The sequence below is a fragment of the Phocoena phocoena genome, chromosome 16, assembly GCF_963924675.1.
Source record: "Phocoena phocoena chromosome 16, mPhoPho1.1, whole genome shotgun sequence".
NCBI classification, from domain to species: domain Eukaryota; kingdom Metazoa; phylum Chordata; class Mammalia; order Artiodactyla; family Phocoenidae; genus Phocoena; species Phocoena phocoena.
Genome location: NC_089234.1, coordinates 75,893,020 through 75,917,420, shown reverse-complemented (window position 1 = coordinate 75,917,420; position 24,401 = coordinate 75,893,020). Strand labels below are relative to the sequence as shown.

Sequence of the window (24,401 nt, the reverse complement as noted above, 5' to 3'; positions counted from 1 at the left end):
GCCATTTATCTTATAACATTGAAGAGAAAACATCATTGCAGTGTATGGACCTTAGGAAACTTTATTCTCGATTGTTGTTGCGTGCAGTGTTTAGGGAAAAATTCACTCTTCTTATTTCAAAGAGATCTCATCAGCATCCAGCAATTCAGAATTTAACTAAACTTTGACTATTATTCCTTTAAATTCTTCCTCAAAGCAACTTCAGACACCTCAAAACCAGGATATTACTATAAAAGCTGAACCATAAAGAATTATTCACCAAAACTAGGTTAAGGGTTGACAAAAGCCAATGAAAAGTAGCTCGTTGTTAAACATATACAGGGCAGAGAATGATAGATTGGGGACAGGATGAGCCGGAAGTCATGGTAAATATAGTGTAAACGGCAAGTAGAATTTTTCAGTCCAACCATGCTGATAAGGAGGCTTGTGTTACTGAGACTGCTTCACTCAGGGGAGCCATTGTCTTAGTTTTTTATGAGCTGTGGACCTATTTAACAGTCTGACCAAGAGCCATCTTAGGAAAATTTATAAGCATATAGTCCTGCAGAATTTTGCAGACTAGTTAGAGGCTTTATGATTCCCAAGTTAAGGACCTCTTGTCTAAAAGTTTTGTTTTGTTTTGTTTAACTCACAAATTATCGAGGAACATAAAGGATAAACTAATCCAGTTCATAAAACCTTAACCCTGATTACCCCCTTGTATTTTAAATGAATTTCATTTCTCTTCAAAATCAAAACCTGTAGAATATTAGAATATTCAGCCTTATAGAAATTTACACAGTACCTGCAACATTAAGCCTTAAATCCAAGAAAGAACATCATTTAGGTAGAGGGAATCTCAGTCTGAATGGGTCATTCTTATAGAGATATAAAACTCATTAAATCATTCAACAAATGGGATTAATTAATTCTACAGTCAGTAAAAATGCTTCATAATTTTCCTCATGGTACATGTTCTATCCAATAGAATGAAATTACATTTTTAAGTTTTAAAAGTAACTGAAAATGAGAAAAAATAATGTGTAAGTGATTCCGACATTAACTCATTCAGCATTCTTTGCCTTTCTCTGTGTAGGCAACAAAAATGTTTCATTTGATGATCAGTTTGCCTTTTGCTACATGAACTATATTTTTATACTTGGAGTGACGTAGCATTTTATTGCAATTCTTTGTAAACTGAGCCCTCCCTAAAGCTGAAATCCATGTGACAGATACACTTTTCAGTTAGTTATGAATCTGCTTATAAGAATAGCATTCAGAATTTTTAAATGATGTAAGTCATCCTTGCCCATAGTGTTTTTTGGTCCCATTATTAAATAGCGTTTTTTTTTTCTAAAGCTGCATACTTTTGTGTCGGTAATATAACACACACACACACGTGCATACACATGCAGGTACAATGCATATAACACAGACGCACTCACGCACCACAATAGGAAGAGAAGGGCTTTCTTTTTATTTGTTGTTCCTGGGTCTGGGTGAACATTTCACCTAAATGTGAAATTTTATAAATTTGACTTTTGTATAGAAACCTGGAGCAGAACCTCCGGAAGAAGATGAAGGGACTAAGCGGGTTGATCCTCTCCATCAGCTGATACTTCTGTTCAGTCGAACGGCTTTAACGGAGAAATGGTATGGTTGGGAGGATTCACACGAGACGTAGGAAGAACAGATAGAAACCCGTGTCTGAGTGTTCTGTCCGTCACATGATCCTGTTTCAGTTTCATCTTGTTCTTGGGAGGAGAGAGAAGTGTTCAGAGATAGGACCAGTCTGGCATACACTACGAACCAACGCTCACACAACTTCAGGCTTTAATAGTTACCTACCAAATATTTACCTAGCTCTCATCCTTCTTAACAACATTGTAATTAGCTGGTTGACTTGATTCTGAATCTTCCTGTTGATCACAAACAAGCTTTAGAAAATAAAAGAGCCCAAAGCAAATTTCAGTACCAAAAATGTTTGGAGACCACTGGTGACCCCAAATTTCCTGGGTAGATTCTGTCTCCATTCAGCAGTAAGTCTTAGGAAACTTGAGGAGGTGGGTGCGCCATCCTTTCAGTGGAAGGTTTCTTTGAGATCTATTTTATGGGCATTCTCCATTTTTCTTGGTTCCTACAGTCTTGGTCATATGAATTCACTGAAACCACAAAGGGCAAACCTCTATGGAGTTAAATAAGAAATGCACTCATAAGCCCAGTAATCAAAATGTGCTCAGTATCTGCTCATTACAGGGGCACCGCACAGGCTGATTCTGTAGATGAGCCATGGCGGAGGTTTTAAAACCTTTACCTGCTTCCCTGCCATGGGGGGAGAAAGCCTACTTTGCCCCAGGCCTCCCTCATCCTCTGCAGAGAAGTTAATTATCAATCCATATCCACATGAGTCTTAAAGAGTTCATCTGACCTCTATGCATGTCGTAATAATGTACATTTCTCCCTCTTAGCTAATGTGATCCATCCTTCTCTCACGATTTCTCTCTCTTTCTCTTATTATTTCCTAACTAACAAAATCATCTCATCCCTAAGCATAGAGCAGCTCCCTGTCTGGCACTGTCAGGTAATGAGGTATTTCTCATAAGTGGATTTTTCTGATGGCTATAAGTTTAGAACTGCTAAAATAACTTTGCAAAACGTCAGGTATTTTTTGATGGAAGCCTTTCTTCAATGAATTAGTGGTTTCCATCATTTTTCAAAAGAGGATAGTGAACAGATTTTAACCTATCTTAATTTTTGAGAATCATTATGACCATCCTATTCTGAAAGTGCATAGTAGCATAATAATTGGGGGAGTCTTTCCAACAAATGTCAGGCATCGCTTCTGCTGTCAAAAGCCCTGACATCATGTAAATTTGCTTGGTTCAACTTTTGTAGTTTTAAGAGAATACTAATGTTATTACATTTGTGTGTAAATCAATAGATCATTTATTTTGTGAGACTTGAAGGTCTCTTCCGTAAGGTAGGATGGGGCCACTGTTTAGGAAGTCTAAGATCTTTGCTCTCTGATTCTACAATATTTCTGAATAATCGCTTTGCCTGAGTTTTGTGTTTGTTTTTTTTAAAAAGACATACTTGTTGAAAGATAAAGGTTATTTTATACCGTGATGGTGATTTTGCATGTAACTAACCTTCTACTTAAAAACTGATTTTTTTCCTGTTTTTCATAGCAAACTGGAGGAAGATTTTTTATATATGGCTTATGCAGATATTATGGCAAAGGTAAATAAATGTTTTGATTTTAATGGCAAAATATAAGAATCTGTGTGTTTCTAGATTAAAATATCGTTAAATTTTAGAAACCTACAGGGCATTAATCTCAACTTTCCACTTGTTGCCTGAATATCTCCTCTAACGTTTTTGACAGGTAATCATTGTTTCTTCCTTTAACATTTTATTTATGGAGAGCTCACTAATTTTCCAAACATTCATTCATTCAACAAATATTCACTGGACATCAAGGTATTAGAGATAATGTGGTGAACCAGAAAGTAACACACACACCCTGCCTTCCTGGAGTTTATCATCTGATGGAGGAGACAAAATTTGAACAGATGATTACAAAAAACTCTGACAAGTTTAATGGTAGAGAAACAATTAAGAGTAGTGGGAGGGCTTCCCTGGTGGCGCAGTGGTTGAGAGTCTGCCTGCCGATGCAGGGGACAGGGGTTCGTGCCCCGGTCTGGGTAGATCCCACATGCCGCGGAGCGGCTGGGCCCGTGAGCCATGGCCGCTGAGCCTGCGCGTCCGGAGCCTGTGCTCCGCAACGGGAGAGGCCACAACAGTGAGAGGCCCGCGTACCGCAAAAAATAAAAAATAAAAAAATAAGAGTAGTGGGAGTAGTTTATGTAGCATTAGTCTGAGCTTCAAGGAAGTCCCTAACTGTTGAATGATGAATTGACCATGAAGAAATAGTAATAGCTAGTATTTACTGGGTGCTTATTTTGTTTAATCTCATAACCTGAGAATGAATGAGGGGAAGAGGAGTCGGGTTTCGCTGAGGCTTCTGACTTGGGCAGCTGAGTAGATGGCAGAACCATATTCTAAGGTGGGGATCACCAGAGTCATTGCAGGCCTAGAGTGAAGAGGAATGATGGCAAATTGAATTTTGGACATGTTAGTTAAAAATACCTGTGAGACAGCTAAGTGGAGATGTCTAACATGCAATAAGATAGTCATGTCTGACATTCCACATCTCACAGAAGGCTTAAAATTACAGATTTGGGGGGATTTCCCTGGTGGCACAGTGGCTAAGAATCCGCCTGCCAGTGCAGGGGACATGGGTTTGATCCCTGGTCCAGGAAGATCCCACATGCCACAGAGCATCTAAGCCCATGTGCCACAACTACTGAACCTGCGCTCTAGCCCTGTGAGCCACAACTGCTGAGCCCACGTGCCACAACTACTGAAGCCCGCCTGCCTAGAGCCCGAGCTCCACAGAAAGAGAAGCCACCACAATGAGAAGCCCGCGCACTGCAGCGAAGAGTAGCCCCTGCTCGCCGCAACTAGAGAAAGCCTGCGCGCAGCAGCGAAGACCCAGCGCGGCCAAAAATAAAATGAATAAATTTATTTTTAAATTTTAAAAAATAAAATAAAATTACAGTTTTGGGAATTGTCAGCATTAGAAGGTAATTGAAGCCATAGTAGTAGATGATCTTTCCCAGGCAGAGAAGGAAGCATGAGAAGAACAGGTGGCTAGGACCAAGCCTCTAAAGACATGGATGCTTAAGAGATGGTTAGAAAAGAAGGAGCTTCCCTGCCCCCGCCCCCAAAAAACAGGAGAGAATCTTAAATGTGAGATATATAGTAACCGTTGGAGTGTGTGGTCAACAAAATCTTACTCTGCTGAGGGATTGAACCTTATTCAAGGTAAGGATTGGAAATTCTCCAGGATTTATTACATGGACATCACGTGACCATGGTGAGAACAGTTGCAGAGGGTTGTGAGATGGCGTCCTGGTGGTCCAAGTGTGTATTGTGGGGAAGTAAGTAGAGTTTCATGTGTGAGTAGATGTGGCATAGACATCTCTTTACTGAGAAGGCTGAGAAGGAGGAGAAAGGTAGAGGGTGATAAATATCTATATAGAATTGTGAGGTTGAAGGGGGATTATTTTTGCCTGTTTGCCTTTTTTTTTTTTACTTTTTAAAAATAGATTTGAACATGCTTCTGTTCTGGTGGGAAGGACCCAAAAGAGTAGACAAGGGAATAATTTGTGGAGTGAGGCTTTGAGTAGGTGGGAGCAGGGCAGCAGGACAGCTTTTACAGAGCATAAGAGAAAAGTCGTGGCTTTCCAGCTTTCTTTTAAACCGTAACCCACGGTCAGAAATGCATTTACCAAGTCTATTTATAGAAACATAAAAACAGATACCTTGAAAGAAAATCATCATGAAATTATACTTGTACTATGAGCAGTGCAGTCTGATATTTTCTATTCTATTTAAATAAAAAAGTTGTTTGAGATCATGATTCACTAAATAGATTTCACGTCCAGTTAATGGGTTGAAATCCACAGTTTAAAAAACATGAAAACAACCTAAATATCTATCGACAGATAAATGGTTAAAGAATATGAATTCTATATATATGCAATGGAAAACTACTCGGCCATGAAAAAGAATGAAATAAGGCCATTTGTAGCAACATGGATGGACCTAGAAATTATCGTACTAAGTGAAGTAAGTCAGAAAGAGAGAAATACCACATGGTATTGCTTATACGTGGAATCTAAAATATGACACAAAGAACTTATCTACAAAAGAAACGTAGACAACAGACTTGTGGTTGCCAAGGGGGTGGGAGGGGATGGATTTGGAGGTTGGGATTAGAAGATGCAAACTATTATATGTATGTATACCTGAATCACTTTGCCGTACACCAGAAACTAACACAGCATTGTAAATCAGCTGTACTTCAATAAAATAGATATTAAAAAAACACTAGGTTAAAAGATTAAAGAGGAAGGATAGTTCCTTCTGTGGAAATTAGGACTGAGTATTGACTGGAAACTAAAATAGAATTCCCAGGCAGTGTGGAAAGCCTGATCGACGTCGTTTTTTATGAATTTGGACAGTACCAGTCTTCTGGTTGTGTGGCTTTTCTCTAGCAGTTCCCAGAACCAAATGCAGATTCAGAGAAGGCAGGAAGTTAGATCTGTCAAGGATAATGATTTTTGCCAGACTGTTGTCGAAGGACAGGGGATCACAGGGGTTTTGTATATCGCAATGAGAGTGGCTGAGGCATTGGATCTTGGATTCTAACTAGGATAAATAAGGAAATGAGGAAAGAAGGAGCTGATAAGTCAGGAGATTGTAAAGGAGTCCATGGACTGTTGTCCTCGCAGTTGAACAAGCAGTGAGCAAGTGGGCTAAAAAGGGAGAAGCTCCTGTTTTGAGAGTAGGAGATTCCTGATGGTTCAGGTCCTTCCTTGTGACTGGAACAGAAGCAGCCTCTGCATTTGTCCTGGTTGAATCCTGAAGTTTAATCTCTTTTGATAAGTGATCAAATATTTCATGATGCTTTTTCTCAAGATTCTCCCTTCATAATTAAATAATCTTGTTCCTTTTATTGTTTAATGTGTCCCAGGAATGCTAAGCTTCCATTACTCAGTTCATTCTTCTCTCAATCATCTAGAAGAATGTGTGCCCCCCCAGAAGAATGTGTGCCCCCCAGAAATTACTTGAACACAGTGTGCTGGCTGTGAGTTCACCTGTGTAGTGCACACTGGGACTTTATCCTCGCTTATTCTGCCTTGGAATTCTATATATTTACAATAAATTGTAAGAATTCACTGGTTTTTTGGCAGCCAGATTACATTTTTTGTCAAGGGCTTGCATGTTCACCTAAATTCCATGTCATTTATGAATTTCTTCTGAGGTTTACCTCACATACGTGTATTCTGGCAGTTGATATACTCTTTAGTTAAGTATAAGTCATCGTTTCTCTAATTAGAGTTATACCATTATCCAAGGCCAAAAAAATTTTTTTTAATAAATTTAATTTTGGCTTTGTTGGGTCTTCGTTGCCGCGCACAGACTTCCTCTCTAGTTGTGGTGAGCGGGGGCTACTCTTCGTTGTGGTGCATGGGCTTCTCACTGCGGTGGCTTCTCTTGTGGAGCTCGTGTTCTAGGCATGTGGGCTTCGGTAGTTGTGGCACACGGGCTCGGTTGTGGCTTGCGGGCTCTAGAGCGCAGGCTCAGTAGTTGTGGCGCACGGGCTTAGCTGCTCCACGGAATGTGAGATCTTCCCGGACCAGGGATCAAACCCATGTCCCCTGAACTAGCAGGCAGATTCTTAACCACTGCGCCACCAGGGAAGTCCCAAGGCCAAAATACTTTTAAAGTTCATTTCTCTCATCCAGTGTTAAACATTTCTTTCCATTTATGTTAACCACAAACCCGTAAGTGTGCTTTCCCTGTGTTTATCTAAGTTGCTAGTTTTGATGATTGATACCAAACTTTTTAGTAAGTAGTTTTTGGAGGCTGCCTTTCTTCACTTTGACAGTCTGCATCCCAGGAGTCTGAAACTTTCTCTTGGTCTTCATGGTTTCTCAGAGTTTACCAGTGGTCATTTTACATTCACATATGATTATTTTTGCCTTGAATCTTGACACGTGAACTCTGTTCAAGAGACTTATGTCTTCCTTTTCTATTTGCAGGACTTTATGAAGGCAACATTTACATATTAGTTGGTTTTTGTTTTCAGTTTTCGTTTTCCATAGGAGCCCAGAATTGGGTTAATCAGAGCTCTGGATTCATGATACACTCTCATCATTGGTCCATTACATTATTGGCTACTTTTATTCAAAGTAGTTACTTAGTAGTTTCTAATAATATAGTAACTGCTCACAAACTCACCACTCACAAGAAAAGCTAAGACCTTGATAATAACCCTACCTGTAATCATACGGTCCTCTCCATTAACCCATACGCTGCCTCCCCACACAAGGAAATCATCCTCCTGTAGCCCATGTTCAGGATAACCTTGCTTTCCTTTTATATAGTATACATTAGTTATATGAATTTATTAATACATATATTACATATATACATGTGTGTTACATATGTAATTACATATTTTTGAGATTTTAGTTGTTTTAACTTTTAAAAGGGCAGTATGCTATATGTAATCTTTTGGTACTTACTATTGTTTTCTAAGATTCAATTCTACTCTTGTGTGTGCTGGAGATCATTTGATTTGACTATCACATTCCGTTGTGCAACTACACCATAGCTTATCCATTTACTTTTTTGTTGGTAGCCTTTTGTGTTGAATCTATGTGTTTGCTGACGTGAAAAAAGGGTTTGAAATGCCTATTCTTATTCATGTCCAAGAGTCAAGGGTCATAGGGTATATGAATATTCAACTTAAGGAGAAGATGCCCAACAGTTTTCCAAAGTCATTGCATTAAATCACATTCCTCCCTGCAATGTTTAAGAGAGGTTCTGATGATCTACATCTTCTCCAATATTTGCTATATTATGTTTTATTAATTTTTGTCAACCAGGTGGGTGTAATATAGCATTTCATTGGGGCCTTAATATTCGTTTCTCTTGGCCAGGTAACTTCCATATCTAAAAATCACTTCTCTTTGGTGGTTAAGTCTGAAGCAAACGGCTGATGAGTAGTTCTGCCTTATCTCTCTATTATTATTATTCCAGTTTCTGCTGTAAATCGTGTACTTTCTGTTCCGTGTTTTCCTTGCTTTGTGTTTGGCCGTATGTTAAAAAATCATTTTACATCTTTGTATTTTTTGAGCCCCACTTTATTTTAACCCTTAGGTTAATTGTTTTCCTGCTTATCTTTCCAACCCCTTCCTTACATCATATATATCTCCTCTTTTGAGCATCTTAGAGAATTTGCAGTGCATCCACATTGGTTTGCTGTTGCCCCTTCCTTTTGTCCTCATCGTGGTCACTCATGCTTGATCTCTGTACTCATCATCCCTTCTGGGCTGTCTGAAGCTGTTCTGTTCTAAGGGAATGGTTTTACCAATTTAAATAAGATAACCATGTGGAAGTATCTAGAATGATACTGTCATAAATTAAACACTCAATAATGTTTTCACTCTTTTGAGTTTCTGGCTAAGGAAGGAAAATGTTTCCTCTTCTTTCTCTTATAACTTACTGAAAGGTACACATTAAGTTATATATACCTAGTGTTTCGTTCTTTGCTGGTTAAAATTATAAAATGCCAGGATCACTTTCTTATGAGATTTCTCTTTTCTGTCTCACCCAAAACTTAGTTTTAAATCCATCCTGAAAGTTTCTTTTTGCTTCCTCTGTCTTCTGAGGAGTGACTGCAATCAGAAAGGCAACTGAAGAATGTATGACATACGCTTGTTTTGCAGAATGAAATTTCCAGCGGATAGTGGCGAGGTGAAGTGCCCCATTTACTGCTTTATGAGTTCTCATTGCCAGTTTTGAGTTTTGATCCAGATATCTGAAGGTCTGAAGTATCGTCTGTTTCGGTCTTCTCTAATTTTTTCCTTCTAAATTCTCTATTTCATGCTTCTGCCCCTGTATGTATGGGTTTTATTCACTTTTTTCCTTCCTGGAGTACGATATCACTCTTCCTTGCCTAGAATTGATCATTTTGATCCAGAAAGTTAAGTCCTGTGTTGCAGGACCATCTAAGAGAACCTACTGTTTGCTTAGCATTATCATACAAATTGCGTGGATGCAGTTTGCTATTGAAGAACGTTGTGTTGTCCTATGCCTGTAAATCCCTCTGTTTCTGTTCAGCACATTAAAAAGTGCTAGACATCCTCTATAGTTTTCTTGTGGTCCCAGCATGCCCCATGGCAATCAGGACAAGTTTAAAGTGGTTTATGAGTTTATTGAATTTTGTCAGATAGGTCTCCAAGTAGAATCAGGTTTAATAGGTTTTTTAAAAATCAAAATTTTAACTTTATTAGAAGAGAATCTCACTAAATTTTCTTAGGAAATTTTTAGAAAACAGTTTAAGGTATTTTGTTTCAAAATAATTCTTTGTAAAAAATAATATCTGTCAGAGACTTCCCAGGCGCTCCAGTGGTTAAGACTCTGTACTTCCATTGCAGGAGGCATGGGTTTGATCTGTGGTCATGGAACTAAGATTCCATGTGCCACGCAGCCAAAAAAATGTGTGTATATATATATATATATATATATCTGTCAGCTAGAGCTCTAAATTCCTTTACATAAAAGCAAACATATCATATGAATTTTACAGCTTGAAAGCATATCATTATAACTCAAAATGCCAACTTTTCTAAATGTATTCTTCAACTCATACCTTGTTCCCAGTATTTCTGAAGGTAATGAAATTTGTATAGGAAATGATGTGTTTCAGAAAATGTGTAACTTTATATTCTTAAGAGACATTTTGTTTTGGTATTCTAATTTGATTAGATAGTTATCATGCTTGTTACTTGATAAAATCCCTGTTTCACTCCCAATTTATAATGCATGTGAAGGAAGCATTATGTAGGTAATCTAAAAGGAGCAGCTCAGCCAAAATTCCTCTGCATTCAACATTATACGTACAATATTTATGGAGGGTTACAGATTTGCCTTCCAGATGTGTTTTGCTAAACTTCTCATGTGTATTTATTTTCAAAATCCTGGTTAACTGTTGACACGGGAGTCAAGGTGACATTAGCATATAGTCAAAAAGTTCCTGCACTCTAAATGAATAATTAACATCTTGGATTTTGTGGTGAAACATACTATTTAGCAACTTTTCCATGTAGTGAAATTGTCACAGGTCTGTGTCCCCTTATTTTCTCCTTTGCAAACCATGTCCACATTCTCATGAAATGGAGAGGGCGATGCTCAGTTCATGTTTGTTGAATGAATGAAAGAATGTAACAAACCTTTTAGCATTTATCGCTGAATCTGGTAGAAGGATCACGTTTTGTACCCTGCCTCCCATTTCTACTTCACATATGTACTCAAAGTACTGTGAATCATTGAGTTAAAAGTATTTTTAACTTTTAACCACTTCTTCCATGAGCTTCATGGATACACTGTTTACCAACCATAAAAAAAATCCTTAGAAGGGTTGCAGTAATCTAACTTAGAAGAGCGTTAGGTTCTTCCTAGCACAGGTATTGGCTGATGACCTGCTTCCTTTGGTCAACACGATACTCCTAGTACCAAACCATGATAATAATAGCAATTGAGATTTATTAAAAGCTTATTGCTTTTCAGGTACTTGTTCCTAAGTGGCAGACAATTTCCATATATTAATTCATGTGATTCTCTCAGGAACATGGTTACTTTTTTTATTATTTCCACTTTAAATATGAGGAAGCAGAGGCCCAGAGAGGTAAAGGAACTTGCCCTAGACTAAACAGCTCATAAATGGCAGCACCAGGATTTGAACCAGGCACTCTGTATCCTCAGGCCATGTTCCTAACCACCAAACAGCTCTGCTTCCTTAGCAAGCAGAATTTTCAGCTGTGGGAATCAGATAAGAATGCATGCACAGCTCCTTTACCATTTCTGGGAAAATAACTCAAAATAATGAAATTGTCTGTTTCATCATTTTTCTGTGAAAGAATAATCTTGGTAGCAGTTGGAATTTTACTTTCCTCCTTTGGACCAAATACAATAAAAAATGAACTTAACAACAACAAAGAAAAGATGGCAAGATTCACTTTAAGTAATGGACACTGCTTTCTTTTAGTTTTAATTCATAGTTATTAAATGTATCTGTATTAACACATTGTAATGGAAGCATAAAAAAGGAGAAAACAGTGATCCTTGTTTTTACGGCTTGTAACTTGATTTGCACAAGGAAAATGCATGAATACGTAGTATGTGTAGTGTGATACAGACCTCATAAATCTCTCCATGGTATATATAAAATTGGTAATTTAGTATTTTAATTTTCTATATGCACAGTATAGTTTTCTTTTAGGCCACAGATTCATTGATCATGTCATCTAAGCTTATTATATATAATGTATATATTTAAACAATATTGATGATAAACTAACACAAATGATTCAGTATTCTGTGCTAAATTCTTTTATATTTTCTGCCTCAACATATTCTTATCCTGTTGACCTTTTTTTACATGTATCAGAGTTGTCATGACGAGGAAGACGATGATGGGGAAGAGGAAGTGAAGAGTTTTGAAGTAAGATGAATCTTTCTATATTTGTTTTTTGTCTACGATGAAACATTGTTTCATAGCTTACAACTGACATTTACGTTTCTTGCTTCATGGCTTATTGCAGCTTATTGTGTCAAGGAACTGCATGTCAGAAGCTGGATGGACAAATTTGAGTCGTAACATTTGCTGAAGTTAAGACCAAGGAACATAGACTAGTTAAAGAATCACATAAAACCCATATGTTCAGAATGAGTGTTCCTGAGAGCCCTCAGAGATGAGGTTGCTTTAAATTGTTCTCATCTCAGTGAATGATGTGATCTGAAATTTCCAACAGACGTGGCAGAAAAATGTTTATGGAAGAGCAACATGACATCAAGTTTCTAATTGAACCCTTGGTTTGATTTTTTCTTTTTTCTAAATCGAAGAAGTCTTAAAGATTTAGCCTCTTTTGACTTCTGCCCAATTAGGTCACTCATTCCCTGTACATATGTAGATGGTGGCACACAGCACAGTTTGCTTGCATGAGGCAGGATTGCATATATTCCTAGGGCTATGTTCTATTTTATGATTATTTCCTCAAACCTTCTCAGATCTTACATTTCCGTATAATTCGAAATACTGCTCAATATTCATTAGCCAAAGGGAAAGTAAATATTATTTTCCCCCTTTGCTTAGGCTGCACTTTTGCTTTTTATAAGAAAGACCAGCTGTTGCTAACTACCCTCTCCTTATTTATTGGTTCTTTTTTTTTTTGAATTTTCAAAAAGAAATTAAATGGAAGGAAATGGATTAGACTTTTTTTTTTTTTTTTTTGCTGCTATTAATTTACATGTCTGCTTTGAGCTAGAAGTCTGGAAATATATTAGTAGCCAGCTGTTAAGTCTTTAATTAAAGTGGACCCACAAAAAAGTGGTAGGTGAGGAGTAGATATTGAGTAGTGCCCCTTTCAGGAATAATTGGATGTGAGCATCTCTGCAGCATTGCATTGAAGTCATTGTGTAAAAAAATACCAAATCAGACTAATTTGGGAATGACCCATGACTATTGCTGGCTGAGAAAAATGCCTTAAGGTTAATTTCCTGGATGACGCTATAATCTTTTCTAATGTATGTGTATTTCTAGTCTCAAATCCATCTTCATTGATAAGAAACTGAGCTAAATTAGAATGAGCTGTGAGCAGCAGATAATACTATTTTTCTGACGTGCACACCATTTATGGTCTGTCGGTTGTCTTCCGAGCAATTGTTTATTGCTATTTTGCTTCTTGTCTTCATCCTTCCTTAAGGTCACAGGATCCCAACGCAGCAAGGTAAAACTATATATATATGTGTATTTGTCTGGGTCTGAGTTTCAGTTTCTTGTGACATTTACCTTTGTTAGACCCAACATCTTGGATTCTTTTTTGTAAAAAAGAAAGAAAAAAAAAGTCTTGCAATCTTTCTACCAAGTTTGTAGCTCCAATGCAGTTTGTCTCTTCAGTATCCCTTCCTTGGCCTAGGTTTATTCTTCTTGCAATTTAAATGACTCATAATTTGAAATTTTATCCTCTGTGTTGACTTTGAGCTGTGTACTATGCTGAGATGAAAGAGTCCACCCTTTCGGTGATTAAATTTTAGCTGGTGACTTTTCAGTGCAACATTTCATGCCTCATCTCTCTTGAGGGTTTTTATACCAGTCTTATTACTAGAAAAGAGATACGATATATGGCACTGCTGGTGGGATTGGAAATAATCTTCTTTTCCATTGTGCTAGTAATACCTTCAACTGGTAATTGGAGAGGATATTCCACGATTTGAGTGTTAATTTAGCATTTCCTTATAGCGAAGAACTAGATGACTCTTTCTGTCTCTGAGTATTCTGAAGAGCTAAGTACCTGGAAAATTTGCTAAGAGAAAACATTTTGGTCTAGAATCACAAAAATTTTCCTTCCATATGAACCCTGTTAAGCTTACATTTTATTTTCATGAGACTATTTAGTTGGAAAATCGATCATAAACATCCCAGGAAAAGAATACCTATAATGACTTTAGTTAAAGAAAAGAGAGAAAGCTTTTCTGTTTGTAAGTGTAAAGTGTTCTTTTTTGCCTTCTACTTTAAAAAGTGAAATACCTTCTGTTAAGATGAATTTCGAATGTCATAAAGAATCTACTTAGAAGGAACAAATTATAATGTTTTTAACTCACTATTATATTTGGAGGACTATATTGTTCTCACAGCATTTTAAAACTTGAGTTCATGCAGATGTGATCAGGTTTAGCTCTAACCAGATGGATATAATTTAATGGCATATAATAGGCATAAACACTTGATTATAGATTATGGGTTTAAATCAGTAGGTATAATGGGCGTGATCCCAATTTGCTGGATTTTTATAGTTTTATCACTAATGATCTCAGATAGAATTCCTGTGACTTGTTGAGGGTTGAAAGCATAAAGGGACTTCCTAACATCCACCAAGATTTGATTTCACGGATAGCACTGAAATTCATTCCCAAGAGTATTGATTTAGACGGAGACATTAGAAAGGTTCCCTATTCAGAAAAGAAGTCTGGGAGTAACTAGTAGTGGAATCTTAGCCTGTATAGTGTAGGATTCAGGTCATACTGAGAACAAGAAATCGGGAGACGTATGGCGCCCTGCCTGGGAGAATGGGCTACATGCCTTGGATTTAGGATGGCGGGAGAGAAGTTCACCTAATGGTGACACCTGGTAATTAATCCCCGCAAAAAGGAGGTAGAGACCAGCCGGTGTGACTGTCCCAGAATGAGACAGGATTTTAGAGTTGCCAGTGGTGCCACATACTTATACGCATAACACAATAGAAGAGATTTGGGACTTTTCACTTCTTAACCAATGTTTGACTGACTCTCCCTGTGATTTCTATACTATAACTCATCATTTATGCCTAATCTGTGGAATAGTCTATTTGCAAAATACACACTCTGTGAGTAAACAATATGAACTCTTCCCAAGCCGAAGAATGAGACCATGTTTTTAGAGCTGACAGAGAACCAATCACCTGCAAAGAGGGTTTTGTCTGAGGTTGGCCCTGTGATGACAGCAACCCCACTGAAAAATTTGACTAGACAACTGGATTATTGCTTTCTCTTTATAAATTTAGTAACGGACCAGACTTTTTACATTGAGATGTCTGGTTGGTTAACATTATTTAGTATAGTCTAAATAGTGGAATTTTTCATCTAAGTTACAATGAATTTGAAAGGTCGCTTGGCAGTTTCAATAATTCTTAAAACAAATTATGTTAAATAAATTTTGGAATAACATAGTGCGCTAATTGAATTTTATCCCTATAACTGGCTGATTATTAATATTTGCTGTACTTTCCACTTAAATTATCTATAAGAATATTGAGAAGAAGAAAGAAGTAGATATAAAAAGGTAGCATTATAAAGAAAATTTCCATGAGGAGTAACATAAATAAAGCTCAAAAAACATGGAAAACAGGGAGTGGAGGCTAAAATGCCTAGTATTTACCAGCTCTTCTTCCATCACATGTATGGTTTACTGACATGATCCTGTTAAAACTTGCCTGATTTAAGTTGATAATTTAATTCCCAGCTTCATCTATTTATATGTATATTTACCTACAACTACTTATTTGAAAATTTAATTGCATATTTAGTTAGTAATTATATATAACTCTTTTTAGACTTGAGACTACTTTAATATTAAAACTAAGAAAACGGACAGTTAAATATTATAAAGAGGCCAATATTAATTGAAAGGGAAGAAACATTTTAGCAATTACCCAAAATGTTAATTACTACAGTGGATTGCTTTATTCGGCTTTGAACTTTTCATAAACCAAAATAAATAATAACAAAGAGTAATATTTCAAGTTGAATGACTTTTCTGAGCACGATCTCATGTAGAACAAGAAAGAACTTTGGTACCACAGTAGACCACATTTTAAAATGATGATTTCGCAAAACATACAGCAACATTCTTCTGATGGTTGCTTCTCCTACTGCCATTCTTCCAAATCTGAGGGTGCAACGTTCAATGATAATATTCCACACAAAAGCTTTCATTGAATTAAGTACTTTAATATAGATTTACTACTTATGGAAAAACCTAAATTAATGACGGTGAAGCTTAAGTAAATCTAGAGGAATGGACCATTAACTCACCTTCTAGACCATCTTTCTCAACTATTAAGCAAGTTGCATCATCCTTTGGCAAATGCCCAGTTTCTAATTCACAGATGAATTCTCCGGTGAGTCCCTGAGGTGCTATCATTCTGTCCTATTGATTAAAGAGAACTTCTTGTGTCTTAAATGCCAAATATGCCTGTGAAAGAGTTGATACTTTGTCATAAAAACTTAGGAGACTAACCTATGACATCATACCCACTAAGTACTCAGGCCAGTACCCAGCTCATATTCCAAAGTATGTACCATGAGGTGTGAAAGAATCCATTTAGGTCTAAAATGTCTTAAGGACTGATGTTACATAGCTCTACACAGTGATAAAAGCACTTTTGTCTGGCCCCTCCAATGATCTAAATTTTTTTTTTTTTTTTTTTTTTTTTTTTGCTGTACGCGGCCTCTCACTGTTGTGGCCTCTCCCGTTGCGGAGCACAGGCTCCGGACGCCCAGGCTCACGGGCCCAGCTGCTCCGCGGCATGTGGGATCTTCCCGGACCGGGGCACGAACCCGTGTCCCCTGCATCGGCAGGTGGACTCTCAACCACTGCGCCACCAGGGAAGCCCCCGATGATCTAAATTTGAATCGAATTCAATTTTTTGTAATTCTACAAGAATGAATTGGCTATAAGATGTTCCCTCTCCAATAGCTACATAATTTGATCTTTGAATGGGCTTATTTACTTGTGTTCATAGGAACACAGCAATTTAGATTAGCAGGGCTTCCTGAGTCTTACCAAAGAGAACCATTAAATATTAAAAAATTGAAGATAAAGCTATGGATATAAAACATTGAAACAATTATCTCTTTTATCAAGAAAATTTACACTTCTTTAGTTTCTACTGTGGAAGCTGTATGGTGTCAAAATATGGACCCTAGAGTGTTGAGTTGCTTGTCATACTGTTGAATCATAGAGGGGAGAGGGGGAAGGAATTTTCATGGCCAGTGTTCTCCAGTACTCATGCTTATTGTTGGAATCTGCCAACTGCATTTTTATATACTGAAATTGTTGATCTGCAGTAATACCCTCCTGTCTTAGCCCATGTTCCCTAGGAAACAGAGCAAAGAGGTTATTTGCTAACAGTTTACTGGGGTTGGAGGTGTTACAATCTCAGGGGAGTAAGAGTGAGGGAGAACAAGAACTGATACAGGGAAGCAGAGAGAATGCAGTAATGCATTCTTGAGCTGACCAGCTAACCACAACTAACCAGCCATACAGCTAGTTGCTAGACTGTGTCAGATGCCCCTGGAGAGGCTATATGCACCCTGGAACAGTACCTCCTGGGGAGCAACAAGGAACACTTTATCTGCTGGTTTCCTCCCACCTCCTATCTCTTATTGGTCACAGGGTGTTAATTTCTTCATACGTCCTGCTGATACTAGCCAGCTCTTCCAGGTGACCCCTGGGGAAGCCAGAGCCAGCTTGGGTCCAGCCTGCCCAGTGTCCAGGCACTGCAGTCTCTCCATCAGCATGTGGTCTCCTTAGACAGTGGTAGTGGTGATAAGAGCCAACTTTCGTAAGCACAGTAATGGTGCAAAAGCCATTTCTAGGGCCACTGTACTTCAGAAGCAAGGCAGGTCGCTAAGACTTGGAGAGAAGGGGGTTCAGTGTGGGTTGGAGTACTGGTCCTGATACAAGGAAAATTCCCCAAAAGCACAGTCCTCTATATTGTGTATGGTAATTTATGCATATGAATGTGTAGACCTAAATAGCATGTGAGTATGTAGACAACACATATTTAAACATATAACGGTGCATTTTTGACATGCACAATAATTTGACTGCATGTGCTATTGTTTTTAAAAATAATCCCAGTTGAGACTGACATATACACACTGCTATATTTAAAATAGGTAACCAACAAGGACGTACTGTATAGCACAGGGAGCTCTGCTCAATAATCTGTAATAACCTAAATGGGAAAAGAATTTGTAAAAGAATAGATACATGTATGTGTATAACTGAATTGCTTTGCTGTATAACTGAATCACTTTGCTGTACACCTAAAACTAACACAACATTGTTAATCAGCTATACTCCAACGTAAAATAAAAATTAAAAAAAAAATCCCAGTTGAAGCTTATGCTTGGCCACATTATTTATGGGAAATGGGATACAGCAGAATCAGTAAGAGCACAGACACTCAAATAGACCAGCTGTGTTTGCATCCCAGCTCCACCATATGGCTGTATGATCTTAAGCCTCAATGATCCTATCTATAAAATGGGACTAATTAAGGTCTATAATCCACTCAGAACATTGCCTATCACATAACAAACTCTATAAGTATTTGCTATTATCATTACATTTAATCAGTTTCACTTCCTTACTAAAATCAAGTCAGAGAAGCCCAATGAGAGGAAATCTTTTATCATAATGAGCACAGAACCTCCCAAGGCGCAGGAGACCTGAGTTCTCACTTGGGTGCTAACCAGGTGACCTTCAGCAGGTCACATTTAATTACCCTGTACCTCAGCCTTTTCATCTTTGAACTGAAAGCTTTGAGCTGGATGTTCTCAGGGGTAATATCCACCTTTAAAACCTGTCTGATTTGCTGTTTTTGAGTAAGTTCATTTTTCAGGGCAATTTCATAACTCTTCTAAGTGCATAAGTACTGATCAGAAGCTTGCAAATTTTCGTTACTTCTGATCTTTTGTGAAGGGGTGAAAAAGAAAAGAAACTCCGTGCTTTTTTAGTATAGGAATGTCACAATGAAAATGATCTGTAGAAAATAATGTCTAGCTTCTGTACATGTATATGTATCTCTACCTTTTCCTCATTGGGTATTTAAAATATCACACAATCATACATAATACAGTTAGATGAAGAAAAAAAAGTGTTGAGGGATGAAAAGCATTTAGGGACACAAAGTAGAGCCTTCCAGGAATGTGATTAATCCAGAAACCCATGCCACAGAGTCTTGCTAATTTGCTGCAGGTTGTCAGTACTAGTGATGCCGAGGTTTCTAGGAGTCTACGTAAAATCGTATCAATGTAAAAGTTTCCTATATCAATAGAATACTGAGACAATCTTCTTGTTTGGGAGAAACAACAATTCCCGAAGCATTTTTCCCTTTGTAACCTTGGAATAATTTAAAGACTAAACTACAGGTTGAAGGTATAGTGTTATATTTAAGACCCTCCAGCAATTCAGGCGGAATTTGGAGTGCGGCAGGGCGAGGAACCCTACTTTTAAAAAGGTCCTTTAAAAAGTACTTTCAAGGTGCTATTTTCCTGAATAAGATACTTTTAAAAGTTCTATCTCCCATTTGCTTAGAAAAGCTAGTCTGCAGTAAATTTGAAATGAAAGAATTTTTTTCTTTCCACATAATCCATCATTTTATTGCCTGAAAACTTTCTAGTTTCACTTTTAAAGTTTTACTCTTCTATGTCGTGATAAAATTTCCAATGAAAGATTAAATTATATGCCCAGAAGCAGTTTTCAAGGGGGACGACAAAGTACAAAAAGAAATAACATTAAAGATGTTCTGAAGAGAGGGCTTCCAACAAAGAAATTCAAAAGAGTGGTCGACCTGATCCCTCTTTATGAAATATGATTTTCCTGCCTCTAGATCAGAGTGTGTTTTTTTGCTCACTATTTTTTCTTCAAATGTTTCGTATCATCTCCCCCGAAATATTATTATTGAAATTTAGATGTTATATAAGGAAAAGTAGCGTGATCTTTGCTCAGGGAGTTTACTTTGTAAAGAAGGTAATTTGATATCCTGTGTTTCTTGGTCCTCCTGAGGTCTATCCATCATGAGTGATTTCAGTTACTGAAGAGGATACTGGGACCTTGGAATCTATTGTGCAGGTTGTTCTGCCAGATCTTTGAGCTGGTCTCCCTACTTTTGGAGCACAAATGGCGAAGGGTTTCTGTATTTGTGTTTCCTCAAGAATATATGGCATGCTGCCATCTCCCATCTTCTTTGGATTTCCTGATGACTATCTTTATATGTTGTATTGCGTCGATAGAAGAATCATTCTTTCTAACTCCTTTGCCTCTTTAGTTGATGAAAATAATAGCGCAGTTCCTTAAGACAGTAATTTCTTATCAGTTTTACTGGACAGCTCTTTCACGAAGGGAGTTGGTTAAGCTAGGAAGTAAAAGTTCCAGAAATAGCTCTGGCAACGGGAGGAAAGTCAAAGATTGTTGGGTCTAAAAGGAAGAATCAAATGTTGCTCACTAATTTTAAACAGCACCTGAAGAGCAGACGAAAGGGTCTTCTTTCAGTTTTCCTGAAACTCTGTTGTAATGACAATATAGTTTTGTGTGTCTGTGTGGTTTTGTTTTCGTTTTGTTTTTGACTTCACAGGAAGAGGTTTAAACATGAAGGCAAACCTTTTAGATGTTAGCATGGCTACATATAAAGCAAAGCTGCCTTTTTTTTTTTTTTTCTTTTTTTCTGCTTCCATTTAGGCCTATCACATAATTTAAGAAAAAATAAAAATTTAACCACAGGAGCTCTAACTATAGTGTGAAAAAAAACCCTGATCAATTTTGTTTTCGCAGCACGATATTATCAAAGATTTAAGAGACAAATTTGCCAGCCTCGGCGAGAACTCTCTGGTAACAGCATAAATGTCTGTGTTGGTTGCTTTTGATTTAAAGGTTTCTTTTTTCATTTGTTTGAGCCCATTTCTTTTACCCCCTCCTTTTAGTTTATGTTCTTTTTCATATTCTGTAACTAGCAAGCCTTCATTTTTTAAACCTCTTCCATCTTCCAGTGTCTATTTTCCGTACTTTGGATGGAAAGTTTATGGCAGCAAAGCTGTCACTCTGGCTACCTCTGCTGCAGCTCTTCCTGCTCTTAGGTCATATATGTTTTGGCCGTTGTGTTTATGGACATGATACTAATTGACTGTTTCATGTCCCATTGACTAAGCTTCTCTACCACGCCATTTGATGGACGCGCTGTCATAGTGCTCTATGCAACTTTCATTCTGCAACTTATACTGCTTGGTTCCGTCTCAATTCTCCAGCGAACTGGATAGCTCAAGTGAATGGTCCTACCAGTCTTGAACTTGCTGTGCCTTTATATTTTATTTTGATTTCCTTCCGTATGTGTTCAGTGGTAGTTTAAGTGGAAAAGAACAAACTCTAGCCATTGCTCTAGCAGTACCATGCAGTATCGTTTGTTACCACCAGAGAATACAAAATATAAAGGCACATTGCTTCTTTTATTCTTTGGGAGGGGACTGGGGAGATCTGTTATCATATGTCCACTACTTAGTTGAAGCCTACCTTTTTATCCATATCAGCTTTCAGTTTTGCTTAAACTCCAACACGTCCTCAGTTAATGTTTTTCTGTCATTCAGTGATGACTTACAACTCGAGCCATTTGCTGAGCAGTATCAAGTTACGACCATGACTTGGGAGATGATTAAACACGTGACAAACTGATGCACAAATGTATCATTCAGAAAGTGCAAGTGTCAGTGATGAAGTGCAGTACTTCAAAAGCATGATACAGGCTTTGGACTAATCCAGTCATGACAATTGAGAAAATTCAACCTGATAAGTCAGTACCAAAAGTCTATCACAAGAAATATAAAGGGAAAAACCAAGAGTTGACTATGTTAACATCTGTTGGATAACATTGTTGGTGTTGAAATGGTCCATAATGTTGTCATAGAGCCCATACGTGAAGAGATGACTGAAAATGTGGTTTATAGAAAGCTGCTCTGCTTAGTGATAGCTGCAACATAAATGGTTGGGATTTGTGTTCAGGAAAAAGAAATGGAAAAGCAAAAGCTTCTGTACCAACAAGCCAGGCTCCACGACCGTGATGCAGCTGAGATGGTGCTGCAGACCATCAGTGCCAGCAAAGGTGAGGCTCTTGGCTCTACCTCGGAAGGGCCGATTCTGTAGATTTCCCCTTTACTCCTAGGAGCGCTCTTACGTAAAGTCTAACGATTTATTTAGTCCCTGAATTTCTTGTTCACGACTAGGTCAGGTGACTTGACAAATGCCACCTCTCTCACAAAGTTCAATGTTGATTTTTCTTTTTTAATCAGAATCTTACTAAAAGATTTTCTATTTCTGTTCGTTAAGTTTTGGAAATTATATTGGGACACAACTCTAACAAACTGATTATGTGAGTCAGAGGTGGGCAAATGTTTTCTGATAGAGGCCAGATAGTAAATATGTTCGGCTTTGTGAGCCATTGGGGCCTCTGTGGCATCTCTTCAGCTCCGCCAGAGTGGCATGAAAGTAGCTAGAGACAATACGTGAATAAATGGTGTGGCCATGTTCCAATAAAACTTTATTTACAAAAACAGGTGCCAAGCTGGACTCGGCCCTCGGGGCCCTTGATATAAATGTTTAGATTTTTTTAAGTGAGTCATTTTTAGTAATTCAAGTACTGTTGCATTTTTCAGTAGCCAGCCAGTGCAAGCTGATTTTTCTTACATTGGTAATACCTTCTTTGTGAAAACTAGTTACTGTAATTTTAATGGAATGAAAAAGTAATGGTGGTTATTAAGCACCCCTCTCCAAATATAGGGATTATTTCATTTCTAAGATAAGTGGAGGCGACTAATGTAAAAATAAAACATAATATGCTAAATTATAGACAATTGGTTGGATTTGAAATTTTGTTATTATTATTCAAATAACTTAAAATTGTGACTAGTCACCCTAATAAAGCAAGGCTATAAACATATTAAGATAAAAGTGATGAAATGGAGATTTTAAAAGTTGTTCAAACATACTGTTCTTGAGGGAGGAGGGAGAATATTTTAAGTAGCTCATATTCATTTCAGTGTTATTTTAATACACATGATTTGTTTTGAATTTTAATAATTTTAGGTGTCAGTATTTCAAAATCAATTGTTTCTTCCTGTTCGTTTTCTCCGTGTTCTCATATAGTTTCAATCATAGACGTATTACACAGAACTTAGTAAAAACATTGATGGCAAAATATGCATTATGACTCTTTTAATTTTTTTGTTGTTGTTGTTATATGAGTCAGTCTGTCCCTCTCCACCATGACATAGGTTTGTAGGAGGTGAATAATGACTTTAAAAGTGCACATTTTGAGATAGAATTGGTTAATGTAGCAGGTGAAGTGATAGAAGGATCACAATATTTTGTATTTTTAAGGTGAAACTGGACCCATGGTGGCTGCTACTTTGAAACTCGGAATTGCTATCTTAAATGGCGGGAACTCTACAGTACAGCAGGTATGTCATTGAGCCTTTCACATAATGTGCTTTTCGAAGAGATAGACCGTATAGTCATCCTGTTGAACTGTTTTAGTCATCCTAAAAGAACTATTAGTTGTACATTAGTTGTACTTTTTGTTTTCATTTTCTATGTAAAGTATGCCTTTATTTTATGGTCATCTTGTCCCAGTATCCAAATATCTCCCAGGTAGCACAATAAACACCACTTCTAGGTAGCACAACAAATAATAACGCTGTTTAGAAGTCTGAAGTCATGTCATACGGTGTCATCATTTGCAATGCTGCATTTCACGTGAATAAGTTGGCGTAAAGCAGCTGGTTTGTTTTAATAGTGAAAAATAAATACCCTTACCTAGGGAGCCTAGTTTGGTAACATGTTTTATAGTGTTATATCTCCTAAAAATTGACTCTTAAGATTTTGTTGTATATTTGGTACAAAGCTGGCTCCTAGGTTAATATGTAAACAGAATGCACCGTTAAGAATTTTTCTGGTTGTAATTCTTTCTGTTCTCCTAAGATATGAGAAAATCACTTCCCAACCAAGTTTTGTAGTGATGTTCTGTTTAAAAGTTAGACATTATCTGGACGGGGATTTTGCTAACTTCAACCAGTTCTGACAAAGGATGCAATCTCCATATCCAACTGAAGGTCAAGGTCTGTTGAGTTTGTTAGAATAAGAGTATTTGAGTGACTTACTACAAATCACAAATGCTGGAGAGGGTGTGGAGAAAAGGGAACCCTCCTGTACTGTTGGTGGGAATGTAAGTTGGCATAACCACTATGGGGAACAGAATGGAGGTTCCTCGGAAAACTAAAAATAGGACTACCATATGACCCAGCAATCCCACTCCAGGGGCATATACCCAGACAAAACTATAATTCAAAAAGATACATGCATCCCTGTGTTCATAGCACCACTATTCACAACAGCCAAGACGTGGAAGCAACCT

At 37.5% G+C, this 24,401-nt stretch overlaps 1 protein-coding gene across 1 annotated transcript in view; it reads left to right on the top strand.

Moving 5' to 3' along the window:
- RYR2 (ryanodine receptor 2) overlaps window positions 1–24,401 on the top strand; it is a 515,056-nt gene that overhangs the window by 408,890 nt on the left and 81,765 nt on the right. The window contains exons 78-83 of the mRNA XM_065893933.1: window positions 1,529–1,632; window positions 3,168–3,219; window positions 12,068–12,121; window positions 13,383–13,406; window positions 21,995–22,094; window positions 23,369–23,448. Coding sequence (XP_065750005.1) covers window positions 1,529–1,632; window positions 3,168–3,219; window positions 12,068–12,121; window positions 13,383–13,406; window positions 21,995–22,094; window positions 23,369–23,448 — 414 coding nt within the window. The remainder of the gene's footprint in view (window positions 1–1,528; window positions 1,633–3,167; window positions 3,220–12,067; window positions 12,122–13,382; window positions 13,407–21,994; window positions 22,095–23,368; window positions 23,449–24,401) is intronic.